The sequence below is a fragment of the Streptopelia decaocto genome (genome assembly GCF_964273445.1).
Source record: "Streptopelia decaocto genome assembly, chromosome: 1".
NCBI classification, from domain to species: Eukaryota; Metazoa; Chordata; class Aves; order Columbiformes; family Columbidae; genus Streptopelia; species Streptopelia decaocto.
The window spans coordinates 111,271,076-111,291,051 of NC_138663.1; the positions used below are offsets into that span (position 1 = coordinate 111,271,076).

General features: G+C 36.7%; 1 protein-coding gene across 11 annotated transcripts in view; it reads right to left on the reverse strand.

The window, feature by feature from the left end:
* DMD (dystrophin) overlaps positions 1-19,976 on the reverse strand; it is a 1,259,796-nt gene that overhangs the window by 590,919 nt on the left and 648,901 nt on the right. For all 11 annotated transcript variants that reach the window (XM_082049442.1, XM_082049444.1, XM_082049438.1 and 8 more), the window contains one exon: positions 2,899-3,049. In XM_082049442.1, coding sequence (XP_081905568.1) covers positions 2,899-3,049 — 151 coding nt within the window. The remainder of the gene's footprint in view (positions 1-2,898; positions 3,050-19,976) is intronic.

A 19,976-nucleotide genomic window follows, 5' to 3' on the forward strand; every position in this document is an offset into this window, starting at 1 on the left:
TTCAAGACGGAGTTCAGTATGTTTCAAAGGGATTATATGATGTACTATCTGTAAAACATCCTTTTAAATTCTGTGTCTCCAAACTGTAAGAGAAGTCAATCATGATTTTTAAAAAACTGAAATTGATACTTCTTTTCAACAGCACAAGTTCTGCTCTCAAAAAGTCTTAGTGAAAAATTCACAATAAGAATATTCAAGTATTCATTATCTGAAATGAAACAATTCTATTATTAGGTTTCATTTACATGATATATAATGTATAAATGTTGTTTAATATCATGCCATTGTGCAGCAAAAAGGAACATACTTTCCCTTCCCAAATACAGCTAAAAGAATGTAATTACCCCTTAAACTATAATTAACATAATCACCCAGTCATACTGTTGATTGTTTCATTTTACATTAACATTTGACTCTATGTATTTAACGGATGTTAATGAACACATTAATCTTTACTTTTCCAAAGTAGTCCTACCTAGAAACAATATTACACATCTGAATGTTTTGTATAGTTTTTCCTAAGACAGTTCCTTGTTGAATACAAGATTATTCACTTGCTTGTGAAAGCATTTGCAAACAAATCCTGTTAATTCTGATTATGGTTCACTAAGCAGCATGATCTCATTAATTAAACAAGTTACTAATCAAGTAAATCAAAATGCTCAGCTGTTTTTACTGTTTACCTAATGAAAATTCTAATGATCTCTTCTGTCAGCCTCACTGAAGCCTAATACTTTTCAAACAAGACCCAGCAAAATAAAGAACCCATAAAGAGAATGGGAACAATGCAATTTCAGACTAAACATTCTTTCACAAAAACCGTTAACTAACATTAGGTCTACATTCTTGAGGTTAGGTGGAATATTTTCACACTAAGTAAATTTTCATTAGGAAGGGAGTTTTGTCTCTTGTACTGAACTAACAAAATGTTTGAGAAACAAATGCAGGGGAGGGAGGAAAGGGAAAGGGAAAGGGAAAAGGAAAGGGAAAGGGAAAGGGAAAGGGAAAGGGAAAGGGAAAGGGAAAGGGAAAGGGAAAAGAAAGAACTAGATGGGCTGCAAAAAGAAAATCTCAGTAGAAATCCATTCTGCAGACATATGTTCAAAATATTCTCAGATATTGCATAAGAACATAACAAATGGATAACAGATGAGAGGGAGGCTAGGTCAAAGGGAAATGTAAAACAGAAGCAGTCTTGTTCTACACTGAAATCTAAGCTTCTGCAAGGCATTATCTCAGAGTCTTTCAGTGTGATGTTCAATTCAGTATGAACCTATTTGTTAGTAATGACAAGGAAATAATGTTTCTAATCTGTTGGGACTGTGAAATGTGCTACACCCCTAGTGCATATATAATATCTACAATACATCTTACCTTGGTCTGGGCATTCTCAAAAATCAACCTCTTCTCAGAGAGAAAATATTGTTTTAGAAAGGGGTTAGTAAAAAGGATACAAATGCTTTTTCCACAGATGTGGTTTGGTTTTGTTTTTCCTAAGTGTTCTTTTGAAGCTGCTCAAGGATACCAGAATAGTGTCAAGAAGGGTGATGGTGCAGATGCAAAGAAGAAAGGGTAATGGTTTGTGACACTGTGTTACTATTTGTCACATAGATACTTGCGTCTTGCTTTAGTATTTTGTGTTTTTCAAATAAATGATTAAAACTGTGGACAGAGAAAGGAAGACAAAATCCCAGGGGAAATACCCATGAGCTCTGCCACCTTTTACATGCATAATAAAGAGCATCTTTAATTCCTTCATGACATTCTATTTTGTCAGCCATATCTTAGACTTTTTCAATGTCTAAGGCATTGACAGCTATTTGCAGAAAAATATTTACCTGCTATTTTAACTACCTCAGCTTAATATATTACTTAACAGTTGTATCTTTGTTTTTGTACTTGCACAGCATGATTTGGTTTCCTTTTCAGGTCACAGTTTTCCAGTCAAGAAATAGCAGCCTAAATCTTAAAAAAGTGACTTTAAACATTAAAATTCAAAAAACATTATTTATTTTTTTAACTGCAGGCCAAAAAGTAGATTAGTGTTGCATTCGAAACAAAACTGGACCTTAGTATTATACAGACCTAGCTTCTTTCAACCTGAAATCCAGTAATTCAATCCAGCAATTCAAATGTACAAATGCCGATTAGTTTAACAGATTTTTTTTTCTTATGCACAGGTAATAATTTATAATAAGAATCCAAAGTTTAGTCAAGCCATGTTATTCAGCTGAACCTATCAATTTGCAAAACATCAGTTTAGAATTCATTCTTCGTACCCATTACCATTTCAATCATACAAGAGGGAAATGAAATAAACTACCAAGAAACTAGAGTTATTATTTTCCTTATGGTGCTCAAAGAGCTTGCAAGATGAAAAAGCATACAAATTGGAACTGGACATATAAGAACTAAGTGGCTATTCTGTCACGCTGCATTTCACAAAAAGCATCCTCAAGGTTCTTTGATTAAAACATAAAATAGGCAAAATAAGAGGTACTTGCAAGGCATAGTTTGTAGAATATCTCTAGTACAGCTCAATGTTTAATCATATTACTTCCACAAGATTTTGAAATTAAGTCTGGTACTTCTGCTGGTCATAAGTATCAAATGGAAATTAATAAGCCCTTTATAAAAAGGCCAAACAGGTACGTAACCATGGAAGTACCACAGTATACCAAGTTATCCTATATTTTACTGCTTTTAAAAATGTATTTTAAAACAAACTGGTGAGAATTCTTAGTTAACAAGAACAACAGAACTATCTGACCAAAATTGCCACCGGCCACTTACCACTAGAATTCCTCCTTATTTAAACTGCAAAACTGTACGGAGTACCCAGATCTGCAAATTTCTAATCACTGGTGAAAAACAGGAAATGGGTTAATCGAATCATACCTGGAGAAATTGGCTGGTTTTCTCATGGCCCACGTCTCCAGCCTCAATCTGTGCTCTAGACAGCTTCTCTTCAGTTTCAGTTAGCCAACGATTAAAGCTCTCCATGTCACTATGAAAAAGCTGCCACTTTTCCAAAGATCTGTCAAACCGCCTGCAAGTATAAAAGGAGATGAAATAACTATCTATTGATACTTTATTTATTGACTACAGAAAAAAAAAAAAAAGAAAAAAAGAAAAAAAGAAAGAAAAATTATAACATTGGATGTCTCAGGTTAAATTTGGTGTTCTGTTGATAGTATCATGTATTAACATTTCTAACAGTTATATCAAATGGAAACACGGTAGTACTTCTGAACAGTTAAATTACCATTAAGCATATGTGTCACAAATCAGTGTCTTATCAACTTTTTAATCCTACTCAATGTTTCGAATGAATTCTGTTTTCCAAACATGTTTTCAGTTGACGGCTTTATTAACCCACACAGCTCACATCATAGGTACAATACCCACAGGCCCCAGCGTAACTGGGTATGCCTCTCTGTTTAGATTCTAGGATTAAGAAAACACAAGTTATGATAAAAGGCTTCTAAATGCACCTGTAGCTGTAGCTACCAACACTGCAAACAGTCACTGCTGGCTAACATACTGGCTCTATGTTGTGACTATACAATGATTTTAAGATTCCTTTTCAACAGGAAAATAGCTTAGAAGATCTGTAATGCATCTGACCTACCATTTCATATGACAAAGGATGAAAAATCAGTGGACAGATTCTTAAATCCTTACTTCCCAACTCTAGTCCCATGATCCTATTATGATTCAAGGATTTTTTGTTTTGTAGAAACATTAATTGTAATATTGTATGTAATACAGATGGAAAAGACTACTTTTTTAATAGAAACTGCTGTGGTGAGAGACTAACTCGAAGGATTGCAGGCACATACTACAATTCTGCTCTAGTTTTACTGAAACTCACTTTGTCTTCCTCTCCAATGGACAGAAATGTCAATTTATTATCATTGCAAAATGAAAAATGCAACTCTCTTTAAAGGAATTTCTGCTTATGTTGTGTAAAGGGATAATTTATTAAACCCTTCTTTCTATGTATGTTTCACTGCAATTTCATTATCTGATATAGTCCTGCAAAACCAAAAATGCCTGAAATACAAGAATGATTGAAAAAAATGAAAATATTTAAAAATAGGGCTTTGTACAATAAGCAAGGATGAAAAACATTACTACTTCCTCTGCAAGTCTACAGTTCACTACAAAAAAGGCCCTGTAAATACTTCTGGCACTTGGGGAAGATCTAATCCGTTTTTGTCCAGAGTGACTGATTGATCTTCTGGTTCAAGATTTGTTTGCCTTAGCCACTGTTGAATACTAAAGAAATGAAATCAAGGCAGAATTGGTGAGGTTTTGGTGTTTGTCTTGGTTTGGTTTGTTTTTTTGTTGTGGTGGTGGTGTTGTTTTTATGGTCTGTATTTTAAGGAATTCAGTTATCTTGTGCTTTGGATTGCTGTTGAAATGTGATCACTAATCAGAGATTAGCTAGAATGTTTTGTTAGCAGATCATCATTAAACATGCTACTGTTGTTTAGTTTAATAAAATGCTCCTTTAAGGGATTATAATAGGTTTTAGGGTATACTTAAAGGATAAAAACAAAGATGCTCAATTATTTTTCTAGGAAGTAATCTGGTTCTTTATGGACAAACTATACAATTTTTTGAATGTTACAGAGTTTAATTCCCCAAATAAAATCACGTATTAGGTAATGCAGACCATTCTTTCCATTGTACAGATGATTTTTTTCTTTTTTAAAAGAAAGCATAAGTTTTCCTTCTCTTCTGTTGGTTATATATATTCCCACCTTGGTTTTCACATTTTGAAAACTTTTAATACTATACAGTCCACAGAAGAATATATACTACTCTTCTCTAGACCTCCTTTTCTGGTAGACAAAGATTTATTTTGCTGAACACACCCATATACAGATGCAGGTTTCTTACTTCTGACATACTGCATATGGTAATCACTTTGGATGAATAATATGCAAAATAGAGTTGAATCAGCAAGCGGTGAAAAACAGACTTTTTACTTATTCTGTTACATGAACTATAAGATAGAGAAATGTAAGGCATAGACAAACCTCACATATAACAATCTAGGAAAATGATTTATTTAAAAACAGAATGGAATATTTAGAATATAATAGAACTATATTTTTAGACTAGAATAGAATAGAAAAGAAAAAAATAGAAGAAATAGAAGAAAAGCATTTAATCACAGAAATTTGTTGACATAAAAGTATTGTTTTACTAGTTGGTCACAAAATGCTGAAGGAAAACTAATAATTATTCAATTTAAAAATTTGAAAACATATTTTAAAGAACAGAGGAGACTAAATTCTGCATAGAACAGCAGTCCTTTAACTGTGAATCAACTCTCTTCATTCCTCAAGCAGAACTTGATTCATGGGCCCTGAGGTTAATAGCTGCTAAACACCAGGGCTTTTATTTGATTTAAAAAATAATAGTTACTGCTTAGTCCAAACATGCATTCCAAACCACTCTCATATATGATGTGTTGCATAAATGTCATTGAAAATGGACACAGACAAACTTTCAGAATAGATCAGTTAAACTTTATTCTATTGATTTTGATATGTCTGATAAAACCACAGCAAAGAAGGTGTTAGAACTCAGCACTGATTGACCAAATGATTAGTTACGGCATTAACAGTGACGACAGACAAAGATGGAGAAAAATGCAGCCTGGGAAAAAGCAATCCTTCTTAACTTTCAGTATACAGAATCTTACTAGTTAAAACTAAAAAATACTCAAGAAAAAAAGGACTTCAAAATCAAAAAAGTGGTTTATGGAAAGACTCCTTTAAGCCTTTATCTACTGATAGCTTCCCACAGAAGCTGACATAAGTCTTTTTGTTCCCTGTAATTTCAACCTGTAGTAGGATTTTATTATACTGTGAAGCTGTTATTTAAATACCATTCTCTCACATTTTATTCCGGAAGCCAGTATAAACCACCTAAGCAATCATTAGAAAAGACCGAATATAAAATAATCAGTACATAAAAATTGTGTCTATTTAAGAATGAAAAATAGATACAGAGATTTGTAGTAATTTCTACACACAAGCTGTTGGTGGAATATTGCTGTTGAGGCATCAAAATGAGTACTACCAAAATATCTTTCAAGAACAAGCATGGTTCATGCACACAAAGTATTCTTGCTCAATACATTAGGGAAAAGTATAATTTGAAACACTTTTTTTACAAAAAATGTTATGGTAAACAAACAATTCATACTGCCATAACATAGCACTGTAGCTTCCTTCCATGTTCTCTTCCTTCCATATAGTATAACCCTCTTCTGATAGCTCAGTATGTATTTCCACCTTTGCCCTACCAATTGTGTCCTTTGCATTTTTCCCTCTTCATCAAGCAATGCCAACTGGAGACATCACAGTTTTCAAGCCACAGGCTTGAATATGGTCTACTTTTCATTGCTATTCTGAAACCTGACTAAAATAACAGTGAAAATCTATATGTTTAAGTTATGTTCAAAGAAATACATTTAGTAAATGTTTATGACCATTCTGCTTAGCTACAGATGAACACAGGAGTTGTTCAAGAACTGCCATGTGCTGCATTTCTTAGCAATATTGCCAACAGACTAGTGATCCAGTTAAAAACCATACTCACTCATCTAATGTATTTATGAGGATGATTTTGATAATTTATTACATTTTTCACACCTTATTTTTCAAAATGAGTCAAACCATAACTGAAAACACATGTTTTTTTTTTTTTAAAAAAAATGCTTAGTCTTAATTACATGGAAAATCTTATTTTATATTTAAAAGAATCACCTAAAACATAGAAGTTAAAATCCCTTTATTTTGGTCCAGTATGGTTTCTTATTTTGGACACTACATTAAAATAGCTTTCCTCCTGTTCCTCACAAAATGAAATTACTCTTCCCAGCATGAGGAACTTTATCAGCAGCTTAAATGCAAAAATTCAGTAGGGGTTGATATTAGTATCACTGAATTTGCATTTCAGCACTTGCAAATTGAATCTTCCCTCGGTTTCCATTCTTCCTCCCTTTGTTTTGGCTAATAAGAATTGCAAGGAGAACAAAAGAGAAAAGTTGTAGTGAGAACATATGTATATTTAAAACTTACAAGTTTAAATACTAATGGTTTTTTCTCATGTCTTAAAATAAATTTTTACCCTCAGGATAATGAGTATAATATAGGGGAAATTTTTAGACAGGTAAATCCACCAAAAATCAGCACTCTTTCAGTGGTCAATGGTACTTAAATGCTGTTACAACAAAAAGAGAAAATGCAGTTGTTGCTGCAATGGCAGGTGCAGGTCCATTCAAAATGGGGAGTGAAAGGGAACATCACCATGCAGCTTCATGCTCACACTGTTTGTTACCAGATATCCCTCCCTCCCTGGCGCTTTCTAAGTGTTCTCATCCCCTGCTAAATCTGTGTATTACATCCTTTTACACACAGTATTACTTTAAATATAATTTTAAAATGTTAAAACAAAGAAGCTTCTGTTTGTTTGTTTTACCACTTGCAATACTGTTAACAGGTGGCAAGTTCAAAACCCACAAAAGGAGAAGGCTAATTAACTTAAAATGTTGAGCAGCTAAGTTGCTGAAGTCTTGGCACAGCAGAATGTAGACAGTAAAAATTCAGAAGTGAATTCATAAAAGAGAAATTCCCTGAGGACTATGAAAACTCAGAATGACAATGGCTGTCTCGGGACTCCCCAGGCACACAGTCTGGAGGTTAGGGAGGTGTCATTACCGGCACCACAACTTGTATTCTCTTACCTAGGGATCCACTCTTGTCTGCTGCCAGAGACAAAGCATTGAGCTAAAAAAACACAAGGTATCCATTCCTTTGTATCTTCATCTACTTAATCCCTCCCCCTTTGATAAGCGTAAGCAAAAATGGTGTGGAGAGTAGATGACTGTCTGATACTTGGGAAGTGTTTCCTCTTTGATGTGTCCTCCTCTCCTGTTGTTTTTAGTGTATGCTCGATAAAATGATACAAGCGGGTAACCTGAAGTGAAGCGCTAGGTTCTGTATGGACTCCAGACTACAATGTATGACTCATATACATTGCAAAGGGCATAAACATTGTGCATGAGCTCTGACACTTAGTAAGGTAGCCTTGAGTATGGTAGAGTTGACAAGTGAAAAACTGCACACTGACTCGATCTTTTCTACACGCACTGACACTCCAGCAGGGAACGTGCTAAGCAATGGCTTGAGGGAGCAATTTCCTTTTTTCTCATTAGCACATCACAGAATCACAGAATGTTAGGTATTGGAAGGGACCTTGAAAGATCATCTAGTCCAATCCCCCTGCTGGAGCAGGAACACCTAGATGAGGTGACACAGGAAGGTGTCCAGGCAGGTCTTGAATGCCTCCAGTGTAGGAGACTCCACAACCCCCCTGGGCAGCCTGTTCCAGTGCTCTGTCACCCTCATTGAGAAGAAGTTTCTTCTCAAATTTAAGTGGAACCTTTTGTGTTCCAGTTTGCACCCATTACCCCTTGTCCTGTCATTGGTTGTCACCGAGAAGAGCCTGGCTCCATCCTCCTGACACTCACCCTTTACATATCTGTAAACATTAATGAGGTCACCCCTCAGCCTCCTTTTCTCCAAGCTAAAGAGACCCAGCTTCCTCAGCCTTTCCTCATAAGGGAGATGCTCTACTCCCTTAATCATCTTTGTTGCCCTACGCTGGACCCTCTCCAGCAGTCCCCTGGCCTTCTTGAATGGAGGGGCTCAGAACTGGACACAATATTCCAGATGTGGTCTCACCAGGGCAGAGTAGAGGGGAAGGAGAACCTCTCTCAACCTACTAACCACCCCATTTCTAATACACCCCAGGATGCCACTGGCCTTCCTGGCCACAAGGGCACAGTGCTGGCTCATGGTCATCCTGCTGTCCACCAGGACCCCCAGGTCCCTTTGCCCTAAACTACTCTCTAATAGGTCATTCCCCAACTTATACGGGAACCTGGGGTTGTTCCTACCCAGACTCTACAAGTCTGCAAGACTCTACACTCACCCTAGTTATATTTCATTAAATTTTTCCCTGCCCAACTCTCCAGCCTGTCCAGGTCTCACTGGATGGCAGCACAGCCTTCTGGGGTGTCAGCCACTCTTCCCTAGTTTTGTGTCATCAGCAAACTTGCTGACAGTGCACTCTATTCCCTCCTCCAAGTCATTGATGAATATATTGAATAGTACTGGTCCCCATACTGACCCTTGAGGCACTCCACTAGATACAGGCCTCCAACTAGACTCTGCCCCATTGACCACAACTCTCTGGCTTCTTCCCTTCAGCCAGTTTGCAGTCCACCTCACTACCTGATCATACGGACCGCACTCCCTAAATTTAGCTGTGAGGATGCTGTGGGAGACTGTGTCAAATGCCTTACTCAAGTCAAGGTAGACCACGTCCACCACTCTGCCATCATCCATCCCTCTTGTTATGTCCTCATAAAAGTCAATGAGGTTGGTCAAGCACGACTTCCCTTTGGTGAAGCCATGTTGACTGCCCCTAATGACCCTCTTATCCCTGATATGCCTTGAGATGGCACCAAGGATAAGTCACTTGATCAGTTTCCCAGGGATGGAGGTGAGGCTGACTGGTCTATAGTTACCTGCGTCCTCCTTCTTGTGCTTTTTGAAGACTGGAGTAACATTTGCTTTCCTCCAGTCCTCAGGCACCTCTTCCATCTCCCAAGACTTGGCAAAGACGATGGAGAGCGGTCCAGCAATGACCTCAGCCAGCTCCCTCAGCACCCGCGGATGCATCCCATCCGGACCCATGGATTTATGGATGTCTAGATTGCCTAACTGCTCCCTAACCCAGTCCTCATCAACCGAGGCAAACTCCTCCATTGTCTTGCCTTCCTCTGGGGCATCAGGGGTACGGGGCTCCTCAGGACAGCCTCTGGCAGAGTAGACAGAGACAAGGAAGGCATTCAGTAACTCTGCCTTCTCTGTATCTTCTGTCACCAGGGCACCCTCCTCGTTCATCAGTGGGCCTACATTGCCTCTAGTGTTTTATCTGCCACGCATTTGAAAAAGCTCTTCCTGTTGTCCTTGACCCCGCTCACCAGGTTTAATTCTAAGGAGGCCTTAGCTTTCCTAGTTGCCTCCCTACACCCTCTGACAATAATGGATTTATTTTGCCTCTGGAAAGGAAGAAAGCAAAAAAGCAACCAAAGACAACTGCTAAGGTAACATGCAGCGCAGTTTACATTAAGCCATAAAAATCCTGGTGCTTTTCTTCCTTCAAAGACTATCATGCTAATAAACCTTTGGATTTGACTTGTTATAGCAAGTCTATTTGGACATGCTGTCAGTGGAATTCCATACAATGGGACTAAATTTGATGTTCCATGTCCCAAGGCTGCCATTTTTAAGAAATCATGCAAAGGTGGAAAGAAAGACCTTCTAATACAGTAAAATCACAAACTTGAGACAGTGTATGAAAGGCTACTGGTTTGTTGTAAACCAAATCTTAATTTTGCATCTGTGTATTAATTCCTTGATATTTTGATAACATTCCTTGATAAAACATGAAACCCTCTTCTATGATACATTTTTCTTTAGCAAAACTTCACATATAGTTGGCCACATGAAAAAGGACACTCTTAGTTATAAATTTTCCTGAAAGTCATGATTTATGTCATGGGAATTATTATTGTTAGAGATATGCACTCTTATTCATCACATTAGAAAAGCATTCAGTAAACTTCATTTTTATACTGTTGCTAAACAATATACTGTGGATTATGCTAATGCTAACCTACAAATTATGCAATTTTGTCAACTTGATTCAGCACAATTAGCACCTTATAAAAATACACAAAACATCAAAGTAGTCTAAATAATTATGTATTAGTGTGTGAGAGCATAACTTTAATACTTAAGGCCATATTTAGAGATAATAAAACACAAAAACTTGTTTTTGTCAAGCAACTTCTACAATTAAATTGTTTAAAGAAACAGCTAACCTATTTTCAGAGGTTTTGATGTTTTCATTTTAATTCACTGAATTAATGTCTTTTGAGTGCTTAATTTCTATTTAATTTACATATCCTCTCTGCATTAGGAGTAAAAGTAATGATCTCATTTTAGACACTGCTACACCTAGATCTTGCTCCCAGGTTTTGCTGTAGGTCCATTCTGGGACAAGACTCAGCTGTACCTACTCTATTCACACCTCAGCAACATGCCTTTCACCCACAAAACAGCAAATGATCAGAAATAAAAAAATAAACTGCAACAAAAATAAACATAACGCCATCCATTGTTACAAAACATAATTTCTCTCCTCTTCCCAGAAAGTATGCACACTGCACCCGTCCCAGCTCTGCACAACACCTCCATCATCACATATAAATTAGAAACTTTATAAATTACAATTACATTATAAACATTTTAATATCTTGAATTGTATTGATTACATTATTGTTCTTGACCCAGTAGTCTGAAGCTTAATTTCCCATCATATAGTTACTGATACCATACCATTCAGTGTCAATCACTGTACCAAAGACAATGACAAATTAACTGTGAAAAAGCAAAATCATGTGAGTCATTGCTGGTTTTTGGACATACAAATTCATTTTTATGAAGCATGAGAGACCAATACAATTAATAACCACTTACAGTTAATAATTACACCAAAACAATCAATTTTGTTCTAATGGATGCCATGTGTCAATAGTCTAAAAAGCTCACTCCATATAATTTATAAAACATACATTCTTCTTCCACACTAAATAAGATTATTTACTATGAATATGAATATGAATATGAATTTGAACTTTGAAATTCCAGCGTTTTTTCCTAAAAGGTTTTCATTTATCAGAACAGAGATTTAATTATGTATTCTAGAGAACTTTTCCTTGATACCAGGATTAAAAGCAGGTAACAACTTTTCCCTAGAGAAAATAAAGAATCACAGAATCATAGAATCATAAGGGTTGGAAGGGACCTCTGGAGATCATCTAGTCCAACCCACCTACTAAAGCAGGTACTTGATTGAGACATAGGTGAGAGAGTAGCACATTGCCACTTCCTTATACAAAATAAATTATTAATGTAATTGGTAATAAAACTATAAATGTCATAGCTTGCCAAAGTGAAACTGTCAAAAAATGCCATGGTAAGAAATCCCCAAATGAAGCATTTTGCATCAAAAGAACGTTGGCTCAGTATTACAGAAATTCAAACTAGCATTTCTGCCTACATGTGAAGGGTATGCACACATTTCATTCCTTGTGATGGGTGTAAACATACAGTGCACTTCTAGCCAGGATGCCACCTTATGGTAGCATCCGTCTGAAAAAAATGAAATATGGGCAAAAAGTCACATTCACTTCTGACTGTCAGGGCACTGTGGGCCCACCAGGCTGTCCAGGCTCCTTCACCCATCTGAGAGGATCTGACCTGCTTAAGGCCAGCTCTACCGTGGCACAGCAGTGTGACCTGGCACTGGGCTTTGGTAAGGCAAGCTACATGGTGAGAAATGGCTGCAAGAAACTGCTTCTCTGGGTTTCTGCCCAGTGCTTCAGAGCCACATTTAAGCTCAGGCCCTGACCTGGGCTACTCTGTAGGTATGCCCATAGCACACCCTGCTCACTGCACCCATCCCAGCCCTGCTCAACACCTCCAGGCATAGTGGGACCATTGGGAGAGGTCCCTGACTGCAGCCCCTTACCCCAGCATCGCTGCACCCTGACATTCTTAGACATGCCTTCTGCACAGCTGCAGTCACCTCTTCTGCCATCAGAGACTGAAGTCTCGAACAGCCTGTATGCTGCTGTTTAAACAACACACTGAGCAAATATTTCCACTGTCCTTCAAAACCCTACTACCTGTGACTACAGGACAGTGGCTGGAAGGTGGGGCAGCTGGCACAGAGGACATGGCCATGTTCTGGCAGGGGGTGTCAGCCTGCCTGGCCTGCCCAGCTGCACCCATGTCCCATGGATCAAGCACCCATTAGCATTAGGTTGGCTCCTGGAGAGCACCTCTTCCAGCTTGGTTTCATCATAGAAGAATCCAGGGTGTGCATTTCTTTTCAGTGTGAGACAGAACACAGCAAGCAGGAGATCCCAGCCCAGATCTCATGAATACGATCTAAGTCAATACCGTGAAACCCGTCAGCAGCTTCTGGCTCCCAGGTTTTGCTACTGAACACATGGTGTATTCCAACGTAATGTGTCTGGCTGCCAGATCACAAGCATGGTGCCTGCTCTGCTGCACTTCTGAGTGCTTTCTTTCCAGTTTGGGGGCTGGCGTGATGAGATACGTAATTTTTGACTTAGGATAATCTCATAAAAATTGAATGTGTTCTAAATCGTAAGACTAAATTAATAAAAAGGAACTATAGTACCTACAGCCTGGACACAGAATCAGGTGCAAGAGCCAGAATTGCAGAGAACTGAAAAGCCATATCCAGTTGGGGGAGACCAGCTCCCATAAATTCTCCAAATTACCGTTATAAATCATAAATTAAAAAATTATGTCAGTCAATTGGTGGCCCAGAGCACACATATGTGTAATGTAAAATTGAAAGTATATATTACAGTACATCTTCTCAGTACTCCCCTGTAATTACTACAAACTGATTAAATCCTATGATTTCCAATGACAGAATTCTTAGTTCAGCCTGTAACAACACATGATTTATCCTCCAAAATTGTCTTATTCAATTCTCTGTATCCACTGCCTACCTCAAAATCCCCCTACAATGGTGGATTTAGAGAAGTAAGCATAACACAAAACTGGTGATACCAGTTAATACTGAATGTTGGCTCCCCGACCCTGAAAAATGTTATTTATCCCACTTGAAGTGTGGCAGATTTGAATAGAAATATATACACTGGCATAAGAAAATTAGACTTCCTTGTTTCCCTGAAAATCATAGTAATAACAGAGTACTTAGCATTATCTTCTTAAGATACTGATGCCTACATTTGCACTGGGTATTTTTTCCCTTTTAGAGTTTTTCAGTGATTTAAAAGCCTTTTTGATAAATGATTGCTGCCTTTTCTTTTCTTTTCTTTTCTTTTCTTTTCTTTTCTTTTCTTTTCTTTTCTTTTCTTTTCTTTTCTTTTCTTTTCTTTTCTTTTCTTTTCTTTTCTTTTCTTTTCTTTTCTTTTCTTTTCTTTTCTTTTCTTTTCTTTCTTTTCTTTTTTCTTTTCTTTCTTTTCTTTTTTTTTTTCTCTTTTCTTGTCTTTATCAGAATAAAATCTCATTTAAAACACTTTTTCCCTTTCATTTAGAAAATTCATTTGAGATGAGAAACTGAAGTCCAAGTAATTGTTACTAGGTCTTATTGGAAGAGTAGCATATAGTAAACAGTTATGTTTTTTGAAAATAAAATGTTGATGAATCTTACAGAAATAATAGGAATGGGAAAAGAAGAGGTATTAATACAAGGGAGCACGCATCACACTGGATATAGGAGATATTTCTGAGTCATACAGGGCCTGTTTGCATAAAATACAGTATCTTTCCCATGTTTAACAAAATATCTTAAATAAATCTGATACCAGTTAGTACAGTAGAAAAACAAACCAACCCCCTACTATACACAGAAAACGTATTTTTCAGTACCATTAAACCATGATAAGTATTTTTAGAGTGGTGGCGTTTAAAAACTTGGGGTTTACCTTTAACTACTCTGAATGAAGTTAAGTAAAATATTTGCAGTATTTGGGATAAACAAGAAAAATACAGTGCATTTTGTGGAAAAGTAGCTGAACAGTAAAGGTTACCATAACATTGTCAACTCTTACCATCTAAAAGCTCAAAAATTAATAGGATGGTTATGAGGGATTTTATATACATGTACAAGTATATATTATCTATAAAGAGATATATGCTAATTCTATGTATTAATTTACAAAAATAAATATTCAGAGTATTATGGATATTAGTCTTGTAAGTAATGGAAGACCTTACACACTGTCAAATAAATCTTGTCATGCTAGTAGTTCACAGAATCACACAGAATCACAGAATGTTAGGGATTGGTTCTTTGTGAATAAATAGCAAAAGCTATTTGGCTAACACATATGATTGTACTACTGGGAACAAGGACAACTTGAACAATGTGCAGCTGCTTAAAAGGGTCAATATTAGGAAGTTATTATTCTGTATTCTAAATAACATGAAGTAGACAATAGGCTGCTCAGCATCGTGATAACTCAGAGAAAAATATAATTGCTTTCACTTTCCCTGTAAAATTATGAAGTTAGAGGTTAAAGACTGGAGCAAAGTGCCTATAAGTTGTTATAAGCCTAATGAACATTTGCCTTGTCATTTATTTTCAAGTTAGTGTAATATATTGTTAGAAAAATAATATCTTCTAATGACAAACCCCATGTATTCTTTTGTGACCCGGAACTACATTTGCTTATGATAATCTAATTTCCTTTTTATGTGGTTGATTTGGAGCATGCCCACACGGACACATTTTCTGGGTTACATAATTGTAGAACGCGAAGTAACAAAGCAGTAAAAGATCTTAATTTTTGTACCAATTTAAAGGCAGAACACCTTCCCTTTGTCTTTTTCCAGGATTGCCTGTATGCATCTGTTTGGAAAGTGGACTCCAAATGTATGTGTTACAAGGAATGCAACAAAGAATCTCAAATGCATTTTGAGAGCATCATGCCAGCCCTGGCAATTCTGGCAGCATGCTACTGCTTTTAAGCTTAATTACTCTTGTACTCTTTTGAGTGGCGATTTACCAGGTTTTCACACTCTGAGAGGCAGGGTAGCCTGGGTGTCCAGGAATCCCTGAAGACTGGCTACAGTGTTTACATGGACCCAATTTACTGCATATGGACAGTGTATGTTGCCCTGGCACCTTGACCTGAGGTTTCAGATCTTCTAACTGAAATACAGGTGTGTAGACACACAGGGTCAAATTGAGAGGTAAGAAATAGCTACCCTTATTAGCTCAGCCAAGCTGACTACATGATTTGTAATATTATGTCAGTTTATAATTTATTTAATTTGTTAAATTATGATGTGGCAAAGAAATTAATCCAAGCTTAGTTCCACCCTCATCCTTTTCTCCTCACTTGTCTGCTGAAAAAAAAAGAACAGAATGGTCAGATTTTTGAAAGGTGGGACATGAAGTAGGGGTATATGAACAGAGGTGCAAGCAGCATTATTCCCATGAAACAGAACAGTCCACATCATTAAGGGTTTATATCTGTAATCAGAAAAGTATACTTTAAAAAGAGGCACAGAATATCTTGTTTGACATTAAATGATCCAGAAATAGGACTTATGTTATCCAGCATTACATATATATTCACACTATATTTCTTATATAAATATACACATATATGTTTATGCATCCTATTGTTATCATATATAGATGAATACACGTGTATACAATATATATGCTATACTTCTAACATCTTATACACCAGATTAGAAAGCTTTGCAGCAAGAAGGGATAAATGACAAATAACCTCAATCAGGAAAACAGAGTTACTGCGACTTTTTCAGATCACAAAGTTGCAAAAATTTTTAACTCAGAAACTGCACTAAATTACCTCTATAGCAACGGGGACTGAAATCTATCTGATCAGATAGACCTCAATGTACCTCAGAAAGCCATCTGGTCATTTTAATCTTCCTTTATAGTCAATGTAGAGAACTGATATTATAAATATCTAAATTCAGATATGGAAAGTAGAGTTGTAGTGCTATGTACAAGTATATTGACACTGCAGGGACACACGTATTCACTGATTGCCTTGATAATGAAAACACTTTCAACCTTAGCAATATCCAAAGCAAACATTTACATTTCTACCTGTTCTCTGAATGTTGTATAGAAAGGACAAAGTGAATCCTATGCATCTAGTATTTTGTCTAGTCCAACAGTTTTTTGATCAAAAGGAGCCCAAAGCCATATGAAAGCAAGGAGTTGTGAGCTTTAACATGTTCAGCAGATTCAACAGGAATTTGATAAATACTGATAAGCAACCTGTTCATCTTTCAAATGCTTGCTCATGTATTTATAGTCACCTTGTCCATGACCACTCTCAAAACTGACAGCTCCAGAGTGCTTTGGGGTATATAGTCTTCAACATCCCACTTTTGATAACATAATTCAGATCCTCTAGTATTCTAAGCACTCTTGATTAAGAGACTCCTAAGAAGTGACTCTGATACTGAATGTACTAATTTAAGAAATGAGCTGTCTTTCAGTGCAGATGAAGGAACTCCAGTCACCACACTTGCTTGTACAGTACAATTTACGAGTTTTGTAGCATGCTGCCTTTGGAAGTTAAAGAGAAATGCATGACATGGTCTGAAAATCCAATATGCTGATGCAAAATTCAGAGACCAAACCCATTTGCCCAAAAACTAGCTGAGCACATTTCCAGGCAAGGAAAGAGTTATCTGGATCTGTTTGGTTGCTGAAGTCGAATGGGCAGCCAGAATCCTCAACTTGTTACCACTGAATAGAAATAACGATGGATAGTAGAACTGTTTTCTGTACACTTAGACCGCACTTGGGCTGCCTGAAGCCATGCCAGGGTGCAAATAAGGGTGGAGTCAGCAATGCAAGTATATGCTAGCACTTGATCCAACTCAGTTAGGGAAGTTTATACTGACTGGATGGGATGGCTTCCAGAAAACCACCATTAGTTTTGGAGGTAGCTCTCAGAGGCATAAACTATGGCTGTCCATTCACATCACTCTTCTATTTCTGTTCATCATTGATCTTAAGGAATAAAACAGGCATGAAGGTAGCTCAAGTTATGCAGGCAGGTTATTAATTTAAAAAAATGTTGCTGAGGTGATGCTAGAGGCCAGCTCTGTACAATTAAGATGGTCAGCTACTGCTGCAAAGGCCTTCATAAATCTTTCTGGGCAGTGGAGAGTCTGCACTGCACACCCTATTCTTAATCACCAGAGGGAAAAAAGCAGAATATAATTGAAACAGACTCGAAGGTCATGTTTAGTGTAGTTTTTGTCTTCAGTTATCTCCTACCTGAAACCATCTTTTTTTTAACATAGAAGCCAAACCAAAATCTAGTCTTTTGGGAACACAGCAGTGCAGCAAGAATCAATAGAAGCTGAACAGACATAGCCCATTTATCAGAGGGAAGAAGCTCACAAATAACAAGGCTCTGATCTTTCATACAGTCCATGTGTCAGTCCCACTGGATGGTGAGAATTAATCTCACAATAAAAGGTCTGAAATGGAACTTAAAAATAAGCTTCATTTAAAACTGACTGGTTCAGTTTAACAACATTTATTCACTCGCAGTACAGAAAGTAATTAGTAGAATATATGTGTTATGTGTTCTATTAGCAGTGTTTAAATTGGCCATAACAATATTATAAGTTTGTTTACTGCTTCATTTAAAGTTTGCATTGAGATATTAGAGCTATATTTAAAAATATAATGACCGTGCCATTTTCCTCTGATCGGAGCACAGTAACTTTTACGTTTTTGTACAATAATATGCAATTATGATTCTAAAAAACTATAGTAAGATTCCAAGTATAAGACATGATGAATAGGAAAAGATAAGATTTCTAAGAAGTTACAATTAATTTCTAGTTATTAAGTGTCCCAGTTGGATATAGTTTTAGTTAATACTTGTTAATTGAACTGTCAGGTGTATTAAAACAGACTTGATAAAAATGTCCATACTTTGCCACTGCTATTGTGACCTAACCATTTAGTAAAGCTTATTTTCCTTCTTTGTAGATAAACTAACCAAAGAAAAGCAATACATGAAGATATACAGAATACTTGTACTGCATATTTCACTAAGTTAAGTTTTCATAACTCATATTTTGATGTCTTAGAGAGACCTACTTTGGTAGGAAAATTAGCACCTATAAATCTTTTCAGTATTATATCATAGCAGAAAGCTTTGAGTGTTTTATTACCACAAAGAGTTGGGCAGCAGCATGGAGTTTCTCCTCTTTTAAACATGCAAACATGGCCACGTTAGTTGGCACATACTGAGTTTGGCTGTGTGTCTACAGCAATAAGAGTATTAGCGTCTTTATCATCTCTCTGTGCCATACAAAACCATTAATCAGGCACTATGAGAGATTAAGCCCAAGAACAATTTTAGAATGATGTACATTTGGCCTGTTTCTTTCTTCAGCTGCAGTCCCTGGGGCCTATAGCTTTTTCTGTGTCATAAAAAAACCCTGATAATTTTTTCTAGGAAAACTGTCCAATATCCACAACAAGAATTTTAAATGTTATGGAACACAGGTTATGTTGAATTTAATGTAGATATTTTAATTTGTCCATAAAATCAAGGAGCTTGGAATTTGGAAATAAATATTCCAGGAAAACCTACACTTTTCCTCAAACCACAACAACTAGATAGCTTGGACTGTGGCAACATTCACTCTTTCATTAAATTTACAGAAAAGAAGACCTAAGTGGGAAAGAATACTCAAGAAGACTATAAGCAACACATAGGGAAAGAAGTGGTAACATTTCTGCTGGAACAATATAAATTTATATGTTCCAATACTGATACCTCTTTGCTAGAAGGAAGTATGTCTTCTATGATTACTAATATTTAGCACAATGAACAACTCAGCTTTCACAGGAAAAAAAAATGAGATGCTCTTACGAGCAAAAAGGTACAACTGAAAAGTGTGGATTTGAAACAGGGACTAAAGAAGTTTTAATTCACCTGCCCTTATTAATCATATTTGCCACCTTACTCCATAGCTGGCATCTCGGGGATTTCCAGCTTAGCAACACAGTTTTTCTCCACCTCTTCAGATGTGCTTGCCAGATACATAAGTTAGAGAGAAATGGCAGTGCAGGCAGCAGACAGAAAGAAAAGGCAGTGTCTCCCTGAAAGACCATCCAATATCCCAGTCCCATTCATGGGACGTAAACTACCAGTGGCTACAAGAGAATCATTACCATTTCCAACACTGCTTGGGCAAATAACTAATAATTCCACAATATCAATACAT